General features: G+C 41.2%; 1 protein-coding gene across 3 annotated transcripts in view; it reads right to left on the minus strand.

Moving 5' to 3' along the window:
* brwd3 (bromodomain and WD repeat domain containing 3) overlaps positions 1–17,002 on the minus strand; it is a 290,623-nt gene that overhangs the window by 8,293 nt on the left and 265,328 nt on the right. For 2 of the 3 annotated variants that reach the window (XM_059977490.1, XM_059977489.1), the window contains exon 39: positions 11,517–11,675. The exons of the other annotated variant lie outside the window; for it this stretch is intronic. In XM_059977490.1, coding sequence (XP_059833473.1) covers positions 11,517–11,675 — 159 coding nt within the window. The remainder of the gene's footprint in view (positions 1–11,516; positions 11,676–17,002) is intronic. 3 annotated transcript variants of the gene reach the window in all.

A 17,002-nucleotide genomic window follows, 5' to 3' on the forward strand; every position in this document is an offset into this window, starting at 1 on the left:
CTTTTTTAAAGGATTATATGTGTCGGCACAACATGGAGTGCTGAAGGGCCTGTTCTATGGTTCTATGTTGTCCAAATAGACATCAGTAAGGCCTCTGAAAAGGTCCCACATGGGAGTTTGGTCAAGACGTTCAGTAGCATGGTATGCATGATGAAGTAGTAAATTGGATTCGGCATTGGCTTCAAGAGAGAGATAGCAAATGGCTGCATCTCTGAGTGGAGGCCTATGACATGTGCTGTAGGGATTGGTGTTATGTCTGTTGTTTGTCATCTTTATCAAGGATCAGGTTAAACTGGGTCAGCAAATTTGTGGCTAACACGTGGGGGGAAGGTAGTGAGCAGCAAGGAACACTATCAAAGCTTGGACTGAAAAATGGCAGATGGAACTTAATACAGAAAAGTACAAGATGTTGCACTTTGGGGTGAAAAACTGTGAATTACATGGTGAGCGGTAGAGTACTGAGGAGTTCAACAATACAAAGGGAGGTGGGAATACATATCCACAATTCTTTGAAAATGGTAGATAGTGTCTTTTCACTGGCCTTCATCAATCAAAGTATTGATTACAGGAGTTGGGATGTTATGTTAAAGACATTGGCGAGGCCTAATTTGGAGTACCGTGTACAGTTCTGGTTCCTACCTACAGAAAGATAACAAAAACATCGAAAATTGCAGATAAAATTTACAAGGATGTTGTCAGAACTTGAAGATCTGAGTAAGGGAAAAGGTAGAATACGTTAGGATTTGCTTCTGTGCTGTAGTTTCTCTTGACTCCATGACACTAAGGAGAAGGTGCTTAGGAAGCTGAAAGATCTGAAGGTAGATAGGTCACTCAGACCAGATGGACTACACCCTAGGGTTCTGAAAGAGATCGTTGAAGAGATTGTGGACACCTTACTAATGACTTTTCGAGAATCACTCGATTCTGGAATGGTTCTGGAAAATTGCATCTGTCACTCCTATCACTTCTGAACTGTCACTTCTATATAACTCCACTCTTTATGATGGGAGGGAGGTGGAAGAAAGGAAACTACATGCCTGACTTCAGAGGTTGGGAAGTTGTTGGAGTCCATTATTATGGATGAGATTTTAGGTTACTTGGTTGCACATGATAAAATAAACCAAAGTCAGCATGGTTTCCTTAAGAAGAAATCTTGTCCCAACAAATCTGCTGGAAGTCTTTGAGGAAATAACAGGCAAGATAGTCAAAAGAGAGTTAGTGGATATTGTTTACTTCGATGTTCAGAAGGCCTTTGATGAGGTGCTGCACATGAGGCTGCAAAACAAGCTAAGAACCAATGGTATTACAGGAAAGATATTACCATGGATAAAAGATTGGGTGACTGGCAGGAGGAAAAGAGCGTGGGAATAAAGGGAATCTTTTCCGCTTGGCTGCTGGTGGCAAGTGGTGTTCTGTAGGGATCAGTGTTGGGACTGTTTCTTTTCAATTCATATGCCAATAATTAATGGCATGAGGATAGGGTTGAAGGATAATAAATCAACTATGATGGAATGGGCTGACTGGTCTAATTCTGCTCCTATGCCTTTGGTTTTAATTCATATAGTTTGTAAGTATATATTGCATTGCACATTGGCAGCCAAAGATCTGATCACCTAAATAAAAGTCAGCCATAAGAGTAGATAGAACGTGTGGCAATCAAGTAACTTTTACACTATCTTTTCACTTCTTTCCATGTGTTGCAATTCCTAATGTTATTGGATAACTGTGATGGCACTGGTAAGGAATGTGGGTGACTGTTGACAAAAGTCTAATTTGGAACATCATAGGGAGAAGTAAAAAACCACTGGATCTCAGTTTTTCTTTTGTCATGTGCAGTGGTAAGAGACCAATCTGGAGTAACAAAAAGTTGGTGGAACTCAGCATGTCAGGCAGCATCTACGGATGAAAATAGGCAGTCAACATTTCGGGTCTTGTTGAAAGGTCTCCATTCAAAATGATGATTTATTTACCGCCATGGATGCTGCCTGACCCATGAAGTACCTACAGCCTGTACAATTGTAAGAGCCTAAATTGATATTTGTCCAATGAGTCTGCTGTGCCATTCAATCATGGCTGATTTATTATGCCTCCCTACCTCATCCTCCAGCCTTCTCCTTGTAACCTCTGACATCCATACTTACCAACCTCTGCTTTAAATATACCCAATGATTTGGCCTCCACAGACTCACCATCCTCAAGCTAAATAAATTACTCCTCATCTTTGTTATAAATGGATGTCCCTCTATGCTGAGGCTGTCCCCTCTGATACCAGACTCACCCACAATGGGAACATCTTCTGCACATCCATTCTATCTAGGCCTTTCATGCTAAATTGGCAGGGTGATGGGAACCAGAGTGACAGGGCTGAGGATGGGGCAGTTGGTATACAAGTAGGTATAGTATGCAGTGAGACTGTGAGGAAGGATAGATAGATGGCAGAGCAAAATTGCAGTCAGGGATGAGCTGAAGTGTAACATGGGGGCAAAATCGAAAAGGGCGATGAACACAAAACTAAAGCTGTTATACTTGAATGCTCACAGTATACGGAATAAGATTGATTATATTGAGGTGCATTTAGAGATGGGCAGGTATGACATTGTGGGCATCTCTGAGTCATTGCTGAAAGAAGATCATAATTGGGAACTTAACATCCAAGTATACACATTGTATCAAAAGAACAGGCAGGTAGGCAGAAGGGGTGGCATGGTTCTGTTGGTAAAAATGAAATCAATTCTTTAGAAGGAGGAGATAGAGGATTGGATGATATGAAATCCTTGTGGGTAGACATAGAAGATATTTACAGTTGAAGTCAGAAGTTCAAGGTTAGGTTGAAGTCATTAAAATTTATGGTTTAACCACTCCATAGATTTCATATTAGCAAACTATAGTTTTGGCAAGATGTTGAGGACATCTACTGTAATTTTTCCAACAATTGTTTAGACAGATTATTTCACTTTTAATTAGCTATATCACAATTCCAGTAGGGCAGAAGTTTACAAACAAAATCAAAAGGAATCAGCCAAGACCTCAGAAGAAAAAATTGTGGACCTCCACAAGTCTGGAAGCAATTTCCAAATGTCTGAAGCTACCACGTTCATCTGTAGAAACAACAGTACGCAAGTATAAACACAGCTGACATACTGCTCAGGAAGGAGACGCATTCTGTCTCCTAGAGATGAACGTACTTTGGCGCGAAAAGTGGAAATCAATCCCAGAACAACAGCAAAGGACCTTGTGAAGATGCTGGAGGAAACAGGTAGACAAGTGTCTATATCCACAGTAAAATGAGTCCTATATTGATATAACTTGAAAGGCTGCTCAGCAAGGAAGAAGCCACTGTTCCAAAACTGTCATAAAAAAGCCAAACTACAGTTTGCAAGTGCACATGGGGACAAAGATCTTACTTTTTGGAGAAATGTCCACTGGTCTGATGAAACAAAAATTGAACTGCTTGGCTACAATGACCATCGTTATGTTTGGAGGAAAAAGGATGAGGCTTGCAAGCCAAAGAACACCATCCCAACCATGAAGCATGGGGGTGGCAGCATCATGTTGTGGGGGTGCTTTGCTGCAGGAGGGACTGGTAAACTTCACAAAATAGATGGCATCATGAAGGAGGAAAATTATGTGGATATATTGAAGCAACATCTCACAACATCAGCCAGGAAGTTAAAACTCGGTCGCAAATGGGTCTACCAAATCGACAATGACCCCAAGCACACCTCCAAAGTTGTGGCAAAATTGCTTAAGGATAAGGTATTGGCGTGGCCACCACAAAGCCCTGATCTCAATCCGATAGATCATTTGTGGGCAGAACCGAAAAAGCGTGTGCGAGCAAGGAGGCCTACAAACCTGACTCAGTTACACCAGTTTTGTCAGGAGGGATTGAACAAAATTCTAGCAACTTATTGCGAGAAGCTTGTGGAAGGCTACCCAAAATGCTTGACCCAAGTTAAACAATTTAAAGGCAATGCTACCAAATACTAACAAAAGTGTATGTAAACTTCTAACCCACTGGGAATGTGATGAGAGAAATAAAAGCTGAAATAAATCATTCTCTCTACTATTATTCTGACATTTCACATTCTTAAAATTAAGTAGTGATCCTAACTGACCTAAGACAGGGAATGTTTTCTAGGATTAAATGTTGGGAATTGTGAAAAACTGAGTTTAAATGTATTTGGTTAAGGTGTATGTAAACTTCTGACTTCAACTGTAAATAGATCAATAGTTTCTTGATTAGTAAGGACATCAAAGGTTACAGGGAAAAGGTATGAGAATGGGGGATGAGAAGGATAATAATACAGTACAAAGGCTGTAATAAATCCAGTCAAGAAGAAAAGGTTCAGAGAGCTAGGTAATGTTAGAGATCTAGAAGATTATAAGACTAGTAGGAAGGAGCTTAAGAAGGAAATTAGGAGAGCCAGAAGGGGCCATAAGAAGGCCTTGGTGGGCAGGATTAAGGAAAACATTCTACAAGTATGTGAAGAGCAAGAGGATAAGACTTGAAAGAATAGGAACTATCAAGTGTGACAGTGGAAAAGTGTGTATGGAACCTGAGGAAATAGCAGAAGTACTTAATGAATATGTTACTTCAGTATCCATTATGGAAAAAGATCTTGGTGATTGTAGTGATGATCTGCAGCAGACTGAAAAGCTTGAGCATGTAGATATTAAGAAAGAGAATGTGCTGGAGCTTTTGGAAAGCATCAAGTTGGATAAGTCGCCCGGACCAGATGAGATGTACCCTAGGCTACTGTGGGAGGTGAGGGAGGAGTTGCTGAGACTCTGGCGATGATCTTTGCATCATCATTGGTATGGGAGAGGTTCCGGTGGATTGGAGGGTTGCGGATGTTGTTCCCTTATTCAAGAAAGGGAGTAGAGATAGCCCAGAAAATTATAAACCAGTGAGTCTTACCTCAATGGTTGGTAAGTTGAAGGAGAAGATCAAGGCTGACTGAGAAAGTGAGGAGGCGTGGGATGAAAGGGAACATTGCTTTGTAGATCCAGAACTGGCTTGCCCACAGAAGGCAAAGAGTGGTTGTAGATGGGTCATATTCTGCATGGAGGTCGGTCACCAGAGGGTGCCTCAGGGATCTGTTCTGGGACCTCTACTCAGGGATTTTTATGGATGACCTGGATGAGGAAGTGGAGGGATGTGTTAGTAAGTTTGCTGATGACACAAAGGTTGCAGGTGTTGTGAATAGTGTGAAGGGCTGTCAGAGGTTACAGCAGGACATTGATAGGATGCAAAACTGGGTTGAGAAGTGGCAGATGGAGTTCAAACTAGTTAAGTGTGAAGTGGTTCACTTTGGTATGTAAAATATGATGGCAGAATATAGTATTAACGGCAAGACTCTTGGTAGAATGGAGGATCAGAGAGATCTTGGGGTCCGAGTCCATAGGACGGTCAAAGCAGCTGCGCAGGTTGACTCTGTGGTTAAGAAGGCAAATGGGGTATTGGCCTTCATCAATTGTGGAATTGAATTTAGGAGCTGAGAGGTAATGTTGCAGCTATATAGGACCTGGTCAGACCCCACTTGGAGTACTGTGCTCAGTTCTGGTTGCCTCACTACAGGAAAGATATGGAAGCCATAGAAAGGGTGCAGAGAAGATTTACAAGGATGTTGCCTGGATTGGGGAGCATGCCTTATGAGAACAGGTTGAGTGAACTCGGCCTTTTCTCCTTGAAGCAGTGGAGGATGAGAGGAGACCTGATGGAAGTAAATAAGATGATAAGAGGTATTGATTGTGTGGATAGTCAGAGCCTTTTTTCCAGGGCTGAAATGGTTGCCACAAGAGGACACAGGTTTAAGGTGCTGGGGAGTAGGTACAGAGGGGATGTCAGGGGTAAATTTTTTACTCAGAGAGTGGTGAGTGCGTGGAATGGGCTGCCAGCAACGGTGGTGGAGGTGGATACAATAGGGGCTTTTAAGAGACTTTTGGATAGGTACAAGGAGTTTAGAAAAATAGAGGCCTATTGGTAAGCCTAGTAATTTCTAAGTTAGGGACATGTTTGGCACAACTTTGTGGGCCAAAGGGCCTGTATTGTGCTGTAGGCTTTCTATGTTTCTAATTCAGCCATGATGGAATGATAGAACGAACTTGATGGGCCAAATGGCCTAAATCTGTTCCTGTGATCTTATGGCTAACCCTTTTATTCCACTGAACATCCTCTAGGCCATCTCCAATGCCAGCATATCCTTTCTTAGATAAGAGGCCCAAATTTGCACACAATACTCCAATGCCTTATAAAGCCTCAGCATTGCATCCTTGCTTTTATATTTTAGTCCTCTCAAAATGAATGCTAACATTGCATTTGCTTTCTTTAGCACCAACTTAACCTGCAAGCTAATGTTTAAGGAATACTGCACTAGGACCCCAAGTACATTGCATATGCAATTTCTGCATTTGCTCCCCATTTACAAAATAATTTTTGCCTTTATTTCTTCTACCAAAGTGCGTGACCATACACTTCTCTACACTGCATTCCATCTGTCACTTCTTTGCCCATTCTCCTAATCTGTCCAAGTTCTTCTGCAGACTCCCTGCTTCCTCAACACTGCCAGCCCCTTCAGTTATTTTTGTATTGTCCGTAAACTTGGCCACGAAGCCATTAATTCCTTCATCCAGATCACTGACATACAACATGCATGGAAGCAGTCCCAAACCGACCCCCTACGAACACCACTAAACACTGGCAGCCAACCAGAAAAGGCCCCCTTCATTCCTACTTGCCTCATGTCAGTCTGCCAATTTTTTGCCCATGCTAGTGTCTATCTTGTAATATCAAGGATACTTATTTTGAAGCAGCCTCATATGCAGCACCTTGTCAAAGGCCTTTTGAAAATCCAAATTGAGTTCTACTGGCTTCCTTTCTCCGTCCTGCCTGTTATTTCCTCAAAGAATCTCAATAGATTTATCATAGAAGCATTTTATGCGCACACTTTGCAGGCAACCAGCTCAATACAACTGAATGCATTATTTTTACCAATTTTCTACTGGACCCCCATCTCCCCAGCTTCCTGTTCCTACAAAAGTCACTTTCCAACACATCATTTTGGATTTACTGATCTTCAAGCTTACCACCATCAATTGCACACTTGTTGAAAAGATAATCATAAATGTGGATAAGATTTCAGAACAGAATGCTGCATTGAGATTGGGTGATTTAAAGGTACCGTAGATTCCGGACTACAGAGCGCACCTGATTAAAAGCCGCACGCTCTAATTTTAGAAAGAGAATCAATTTTGTACTTGTACAGGTGGCACCGGATTTTAAGCCACAGGTGTCCCACGTTGTAATATGAGATATTTACACAGAAAGATATTACACGTGAGGATTTTTTAAACTTTTAATTAAATCCGTATGGTAACATAAACAAATATATATTGCAAATGCTTTTTTTCGAACAGTGCCTGTAACACAGCTACTTTTAAAAATACATACGAATCGGTAACACACAAATTACGTTGTGTATACTTTTTTACTGAACAGTGCACGAACAACATTCCAATATCTCCTAACGACTGGTAAAAAATATATATATACTGCAGCCTACCAGGTAAAGTTATTGATCGCCTTCTTCATCTTCCTCCTGCGCACTAAAACCATCAAAGTCCTCTTCTTCAGTGTCCGAATTGAATAAAACCTCAGGATCTTGTCACTCACTTCAGTCTCTTCGTTGTCGCTCTCACGAGCGCACGCGGTCCTCTTCATCACGCAGCAGTCCAGCCTTTCGAAACCCGCTGCTGATGGTGGATGTTGTGACACGGCTCCACGCATTTAGGATCCACTGGCAGACTTGAGTTAAAGATGCTCTTCGCATGCGTCCTGTTTTGGTAAAGGATTTCTCGCCGCTCGTCATCCAAGCATCCCACTCAACGCGCAGCGCCACTTTAAATGCCCGGTTCACGCTGATGTCCAGTGGCTGCAAATACTTCGTGGTGCCCCCAGGAATCACAGCTGGAATTGAGTTTGTACTCTTGATGGCAGCTTTCACTGAACTTTCATTGTCAGCCGCTTAAAAAATCACCATCGGTGGAAGCTTTAGTCCGGATGCTGTGCAGCTCAGAACACAAGTAAAATGCGTTCTCTCATGGCCACTTGTTTTCAGTGTGATGGATGAGTCACCTTTTTTATTAACAGTCCGAGTGAGAGGCAGGTCAAACATCAAAGGTACTTCATCCATATTTATGATATCATCTGGCCCGATGGAATTCTCTGCTATCTTTGTTTGAGTGAATGTGCGGAAGTTAGCAAGCTTTTCCTTGTGGTCGGGAGGGAGCTGCTGACACAGAGTCGTGCATACCCTGACGGACAGGCCTTTTCGTCTCATAAATCTAAAACACCACGATGGCCCACCTCTAAAATCTTCAATTTTCATTTTGGTGGCGATTGCTTTAGCCTTCAGTCCGATCTGCACGGTGGAAACACCGCGGCCACCTGCTCTCTGTGTGTTAACCCAGTCTTCAAGAAAGTTTTCAAGTTCGGGCCATCTGCTATGATTACCTCTGAAAGCTTTTGTCGTCTTTTTGCATTGACTCAGTTCTTCATGCTGGCGTCTCCACCGTCTCAACATCGATTCATTTATGCCAAGATTATGTGCAGCAGCTCGATTTCCTTCTTCAACCGCCAGATTGATCGCCTTTAACTTAAAAGCTGCATCATATGCTTTTCTTCGAGTGTTTTCCATGTTGATGAGGGTGAGTTCAAATAACTGATTTACAATAATTTAATTGTGAAAGTGCGTTTGATTTATCGTACAATTTCATTGGACCTCTGTGAACTACTCATCAATTTTATTGGTCTACTGTTACGAGGCAAAATGATTTTGGCGGCATGAAAAAAAAACATGCATTAGCCGCACCGTAGTATAGGCCGCAGTGTTCAAAGCGTGGGAAAAAAGTAGCGGCTTATAGTCCGGAATTTACGGTAACTTACAGTAATTTCTTAGCTTTTAAAATATTTTGGCATAGTTTTAAATTTGTCATGTTCAATCAGCAGAAGTAAATTCATTGCCCCTGGTGTTGCATTATAGTTGAAAACAAGGAGGTTACAAGGGGTCATGATTGAGATATATAAAGCTATGAGGGATACAGATAGGGTGAGAGGTTGTAGTAATCCTTTCCACTTATGTAAAGGGACACCTTTTTCATCCAGAGAGCATTGAGTACCTGGACTGCACTTCCTGAGTGAATGATGGAAGCAGAGAAGCTAAGAGTATAGTCTAGCACTTGAATCCATAAGTGTCAAAGGCCACAGGACAAGTAATGGAAAATAGGATTAATACAAATGGGTGTCCATCGGTTGGTGTGACATGGTGGATTGAATGACCTGTGTCCATGCAGTATGGAATTTCAAAACCAGAGTCAGAGAAGATCCACAGTTTTGCAGGGACTGGAAGAATGATGAACTAGAGAAACAAAGATCATATTGTAAAATCTGAAAAGGCAGGTAAATACAAAACTGACTATTAAAGCTGACAAAATAAATAGTACTCGTGTTGGATCATTAGCAGGATTTTGCAGGCTACTCTGCAAAGACTGTAGTGACTATGGATGATCATGTGGAATCCTTTTTCCCCCAAAAATGTCCATCAATAACAAACCCCAAGCCCTTATGTGCCAGTGTTCCAATTACAATAGTTAAATTCCTAATGAATGCTTAAACTTGTGTAGCGAAGACTGAGTCTCAATCTTGAAGAAGATTTATCTGACCTGAACACATTGAATTAGTGGAGAGTTCTGAAGCAGGGAATTTACAAACTTAACTGCAGTTTAGAGAACTGCTTCCATACCACCGGGAAAACAACACTGAGGGTGACCCTGAGAGTGGTTCATTCTTTTTTTTTTTTTTTTTTTTTTTAAATAATTTTTTATTGCATTTTTAAATGATTACAAAGTATGAAAAAAACAATGTATATAACCCATACCCCCTCCCCTTAACCCCTCCCCCCTAACTGCCCCTTAGAAAAAAAAGAAAGAAAGAAAGAAAGAAAGAAAGAAAGAAAGAAAGAATGCCTGGTGGTTGGAAGATCTCCACATGCTCCATGGAGTTCGTAATAATTTTAATATGTATATTTATTTCTTTCCCCTAATAACCAATTGTTTCATCTTAAAAGCATCTATATATTTAATCCTATCTTTTGTAAATAAGGGCTCCAAATTTTCAAAAATGTTTCATATTTATCTCTTAAATTATAAGTAATTTTTTCTAATGGAATACAACCATAGATTTCTTTCTTCCAAGAATCTATACTTAAATGTGAATCCGATTTCCAAGTAACTGCAATAGCTTTTTTGGCTACTGCCAGTGCAATTCATTCTTAAATGAAGGCTGCAATCTTACAACAATGTCCAGTTCATTTGATTCAATATTTAGAACTTAGAACAGTACAAGCCAATTGACCCCACGATTTTGTGCCGACCTTTTAACCTATTCCAACATCAATTCTAATGCCTCCCTCCCACTTAGCCCTCCATATTTCTTTTTCATCCATCTGCTTATCTCCCTAATGTATCTGCCTCTACCTCCAGTCTACCTGGGCATTCCACACACCCACTGCTGTCCATGTAAAAAAAAACTACCTCTGACATTCCCCTATACTTTCCTACAACCTCCTTAAAATTATACCCCCTTCTGCTCTGGTGATAAAAGCTTTGGCTCTCCACTCTATCGATGCCTCTTATCATCTTATACACCTCTATTCAGTCACCTCCTATTCTCTTTTGCTCCAAACAGAAACGTTCTAGATCACACAGCCTCTCCTCACAAGGCGTGTTCTCTGATCCTGATAAATCTTCTTTGCACCCTCTCTAAATCTTCCACATCTTTCTATGAGGTGACCAGAACTACATTACCTCATGGCTATGAACTTAATCCCCGGACATGATAGGCCAACACATGATATGTCTTCTTAGCCACCCTATCAACCTGAACAACAACTTTGAGGGATCTATGGACAGGAGATCATCTATTCTTCTAATCCATGCAATCCTTCAAATCACTATCCTCTAAAACAGAAAGAGCAAGTCATGCACAGCAGAAATTTCTGGAGCAGAGCAAGGGACAACACAATATGGGCTCCAAAGACAAATAAAGAAAATTTTAAAAGTCCTTATCAAATTCTATAAAAATACAGTGGTTCAAAGTTACAATAGCAACACGGTTTCATATTACACACACAAAATGCTGGAGGAACTCAGACTCGAAACGTCGACTGTACTCTTTTCCATAGGTGCTGCCAGGTCTGGTGAGTTTCTCCAGCATTTTGTATATATTGCTTGGATTTCCAGCATCTGCAATTTTCTTGTTTGTGAATGGTTTCTTGCTGTGTCTATTGTTTCCTGCTTGGCCAGGAGCACATTGAGAGCTTGGATTGGGACCACTGCAACAGCAACATGTGCTATTTTGAGGTGCAGAGCATTAGAAAGTTCTCATTTCCTTCCTTCATTCACAAGACATACCTGCCCAAAGCGCTTGAATTTCAAGATACGGATTTATTTTCCATTACCTTGCTTTATTGGTGTAGTTACGTTCCTTATTATGTTCGTACTTTCAGACTCTGAATCACTTTCAATTCTGTTCTGCAAATCCCACTCAGGATGTGGTGATACCTGTGGCTGCGTAACATCAAGATTCAATCGTCCTGAAAGTTCATCCATTTCTGAAACTGAAAATTTAAAAAGGTCTGCGAGTCTATATATTTGTATGTGTAGTTATCAGACCTCAGTGCTGAAGAGAGGAACAAGTACAATTTGCCCTCATAAATTATTAAATAGAAGTTTCTTCTGCAGATACAATGGATTCCAGTCAACTGGGACACATCAGGACCAACACATTTGGTGCATTTAAGTGGTTGCCCCAATTAGCTGAAGTTTTATGGAAATAGTTAAAAAGATAGAAAAAAATGAACTACTGTTTAATTGAGTAACAAATTATGTATTCAAATGAAATGCAAAAAAAATTAGAACACTATCAATGCTATCTAAGTACAATAAAACTGTGTATTAGTACCTAATAGTTATTGATAGAGTGTATGGGATGTCCAGGGAGGGGTAGGATCTCTGGTGAAGAGGCTTGTCATGTCCAATCTGGGGTAGCTCATTTACCTTTGGTCTCCACTGGACACTCAGCTCTCATCTGTGGCTCCAAGTAGCTGTTGGGTCTCATACCCTCCTGTGAAACAAGAACATGCCTGTCCTAGCGTGTGAAGCCACCTCTGGCAGACTAGGCAGATGTAATCTACAGTGTGATTCAACGACCAGGAAGGCCTTTCTGCAACACTCCATAGATGCGAAAAGGGCATGAGGCACAAATGAGGTCCTAGTCATACAATGCAACCAAGGAAGACCCTAGCTTTTACAACTACTGTATCTTTGGACCTGGACTTCCGAAGTCAAGAGAGCAGAACTGCCCCAGTGCAATGGCTTTTCCACTCTAAAAAACTCTGCAGTACAGGTTTCCTGTCACCGTCAGATATGCCAGACAACCACCACCATTGACAAAAGAACTCACCCAGTGTAAATGAACAAAATCAGCACGGACACCAAATGGACTGACTTCATACATGCTTTCAACGCTTGGATCCTCTGACTCTTCATTTGTATTGCAACACTCATCATGACTGTTGGCACTTTCAAATTCTTTGTAGTGAATAATACTTCAGTAACAAAGTAGTGAAATGGTTTCATTTTTACTCCCGGTTATCTCTGGCATCACCAAGCCTGAATGCTTAACACTGCAGTGAGCAAAACAGTTTTGAATTGTCTTACTGCTTACTTGTTGCCAACTATCACTGACAAAAATCACTGTTTTTTGAACAGAAGCTCACACGCTGCTGTGTAAAAACTGACCGGAGGGGCAAGTTGGGGGCAGAAGAACAGCAAGTTAGGAGGCAGAGATAGGAGACAGGCAACATCTTATATTAATACTTGTCAGTGTTTATTGTTTGCACAGACGTGGAAATTAGTCAGTTCAGGAAAGAGAACAATGATCTGAAATACGCTGACATTACTAAAATAGTGAAGACAATCTTTAAGTGCAAAAATGTGGATAAATCAGCAGGGCCTGATCATGTGTATCCAAAGACATCATGGAAGCAAGTGAAGATTGGAACCCTCACAGAAATTTTCGCATATTTAGCTATTTAGAGATACAATATTAAACAGGCCGTTCTAGCCCAATGAGTCACATCTATTAACCCACAGTAACCCATCTATTAACCATATAACAATTACAGCACAGAAACAGGCCATCTCAGCCCTTCTAGTCCGTGCTGAACACTTACTCTCACCTAGTCCCACCTACCTGCACTCAGCCCATAACCCTCCATTCCTTCTCTGTCAATTTCCCCTACACAATTTTTTTTTAAATGACAACATAAATTAACCCAAGCCTAATCACAGGACAATTTCTAATGACCAATTCTTCAGTAACGGAGCAACACACACAAAATGCTGAAGGAACTCAGCGGGCCAGTTCTGATTAGGGGCCTTGGCATGAAACAGCAACTGTTTACTCTTTTCCATGGATGCTGCCTGATCTGCTGAGTTCCTCCAGTATTTTGTGCATTGCTTCGATTTCCAGTGTTTGCAGATTTTCTTTTGTTTGATATTCACCTACTAACAGTACATCTTCAGACTGTGGAAGGAATCCAGAGTACCTGAAGGAAATCAACAGAGGAAATACGCTAACTCCTTACAGATAAACTCCAAACTCTGACAAATTAAGTTTTAGTAGTGTTGAGCTAACCACTACGCTACTGTAGCACCTATCTTTGTTAGCTACAGGTGGGGAAGTTAGTGGAACGGATTCTGATAGACAAAATTTATTTGCATTTTGGAAGGATAAGAAATAAAGTCTCTTTGCAGGGGAAACCATATTTTAACAAATCTGAGTATTTTTTGAAGAGGTGACCAAGAGGATGAGTAAGGGCAGGACAGTAGATATTGTCTACACAGACTCCAGCAAGGTCTTTGGTAAGTCCCACATGGTAGTTGGTCAGAAAGGGCATGCTGTGAAAGGTAGAACCCTGGGGACTGTTGGAGAAGACTTAAGCTTACAAGTGTATAGTCCCCTGACAGTGGTGACATAGATAGACATGATGGTGAAGGTAGCATATGGCATGCTTGCCTTTAATGGCTATGGCTTTAAGTACAAGAGTTGGAATGCCATGCTGAACAGTTGTACAAGATGCAGGTAAGGAACACTTGATGTGCACCTCTCATCACCATGCCATAGGAAGGATGTGGTTAAGCAAGAAAAAATTCACAAAGGTATTGCCTGGACTGGAGTGCTGAAGTTATAAAACAGATTGGATAGGCTAGGACTATTTTCCCTGAAGCAAAAGAGACATGACAGTGGTTTATAAAATTTTGAGCAGCATAGTCAGGTGGATGATCATAGTAATTTTCCCAGTGTACCGGAGACTTAAACTTACTTATTATGCCACCTACATTTCCTTTCCATAGGCTACACAGACTTCAGAATGGTCTTTGACAATGTCTACTGCCCCATTCACATTAACCTTCTTGTTCCCCCCTTCAGAGAAACTCAAGTTCATGAGATTGGCTTCCATGCTGTCTATCTCTACTCAGTTCAGGCCTGGCTAAGTGCAAGTAAATTGTCTTTCAGAATTCTTTCCAGTAATTTTCAAACTTGTGGTGAACAAAGGTACAAAATTTATAAGGCCTTTGACAAGGTCCTGCATGGGAGGTTAATTAGGAAGATTCAGTCACTGTGTATACATGATGAAGTAGTAAATTGGATTAGACATTGACTCAATGGGAGAAGTCAGAGAGTGGTAGTGGAGGATTGATTGCTTCTCTGAGTGGAGGCCTGTGACTAGTGGTGTGCCACAGGAGTCAGTGCTGGGTCCATTGTTATTTGTCATCTATATCAATGATCTGGATGATAATGTGGTAAATTGGATCAGCAAATTTGCTGATGATACAAAGATTGGAGGTGTAGTGGACACTGAGGGAGGCTTTCAAAGCTTGCAGAGGGATCTGGACCAGTTGCAAATATTTAGGGTTGTAAAGAGAGATTTTGGTACACTGGCCTTTATAAATCAAAGTATTGAGTATAGGAGTTGGAATGTTATGGTGAGGTTGTATAAGGCATTGGTGAGGCCGAATTTGGAGTATTGTGTGAAGTTTTGGTCACCGAATTACAGGAAGGATATTAATAAGGTTGAGAGAGTGCAGAGAAGGTTTACAAGGATGTTGCCGGGACTTGAGAAACTGAGTTACCGATTTATTCACTGGAGCGTAGAAGAATGAGGGGAGATTTGATAGAGGCATATAAAATTATGATGGGTATAGATAGAGTGAATGCAAGCAGGTTTTTTCCACTGAAGCTAGGGGAGGAAAAAACCAGAGGACATGGGTTAAGAGTGAAGGGGGAAAAGTTTAAAGGGAACATGGGGGGGGGGGGGGCCTTCTTCATTCAGAGAGTGGTGAGAGTGTGGAATGAGCTGCCAGATGAAGTGGTAAATGCAGGCTGAGTTTTAACATTTAAGAAAAACTTGGACAGGTACATGGATGAGAGGTGTATGGAGGGATATGGTCCAGGTGCAGTTCAGTGGGACTAAGCAGAAAAATGGTTCAGCACAGCCAAGAAGGGCCAAAAAGCCTGTCTCTATGTTGTAATGTTCTTTGGTTCTAAAAGCAAGGATTTAATTTTGAGACTTGCTAGTAATTACCTTACTGATCCCGAGTGGGATCAATAGCAACATTTAAAAACACACTTATCAATAATAATAAATAATAATTAGACCATAAAACCATAAGACATAGGAGCAGAATTAGGCCATTTGGCCCATTGTGTCTACTCTGCCATTCAATCATGGCTGATCCCTTTTTTCCCCTCAACTCTATTCCCGGCCTTCTCCCCGTAACCTTTGGTGCCGTGTCCAATCAAGAACCTATCAAGCTCTGCCTTAAAAACACCCAATGACCTAGCCTCCACAGCTGGTTGTGGTAACAAATTCCACAAATTCACCACACTTCAGCATCTGTTTTAAATAGATACCCCTCTATCCTGAGGCTGTGCCCTCTTGTCCTAGACTCCCTTATCGTTACTTACACGCAACCATGTAGAAGTATCAGCAGCAATAGAACACACCTGGAGTCTAGTTTTGCTGTTAATAAAACACTATTTTATTAGTAACTATGTCATATAGTAACTTAAACCATGTAAATCAAGAGTTAACGGTGTTATGCATATATGGGGATAAATATATAAATCCCCAAACTTCTTCAAACTTAGGTGGTAAGTAATAGTCTTATGATGGTATATAAGAAAGTTCTGTTCAGTTCAATCCACAAGTTAATTAATCTGAGACATTTGTAACCCAAAGGCGAATGTTGCAAGAAGGCAATATTCCATAGATTCCACAACAGCAATACAAACTAACAATGGCAGTAGGTTTTATCTCCGAAGTTGTTCCACTCCACACACGAAGTATCACCGACAGTGATCTTCAACGAATGTCCTTTCAACACAAGTGGTACCACACCCGAATTCAGCCACGGGTCATCTCAAAATGGTGGCTACAAGATACTCAAACAGAATCCATGTATGGATTATCACCAACAGTAGCTGATCACAAAGGGGACCTTCTTCCAGGTAGCTACCACCCAGTCAAGGGTAGACACACTGGTAGATTCCACAAGGTTACCCCAATCACACACAACGTGATAGCCACTTATCCAGTTCCACGACATACGAAATAACTCCAACAGTGATTTGCCACAGGAGTGCCTTTCTTCAGTGAATTACCACAAGGGTAAACACACACACCCTCACCAGAGAACCTACTCTTGTGGATTAACTATGTGACAATCACACTTTTGCATTTGAATGGAACCAAGCTCACCCTCACGGGCTACTTGGAGAGTCCAAACAGTGATTTCTTTGTCACTAGGTTTCTTCTGTTTCAAATCTTCCTCTCCTCTCTGCAAACTTCTTCTAGTTGCAGAAAGTCGTTGAGACTCT

The sequence above is a fragment of the Hypanus sabinus genome, chromosome 8 (genome assembly GCF_030144855.1).
Source record: "Hypanus sabinus isolate sHypSab1 chromosome 8, sHypSab1.hap1, whole genome shotgun sequence".
In the NCBI taxonomy this organism is placed as follows: Eukaryota; Metazoa; Chordata; class Chondrichthyes; order Myliobatiformes; family Dasyatidae; genus Hypanus; species Hypanus sabinus.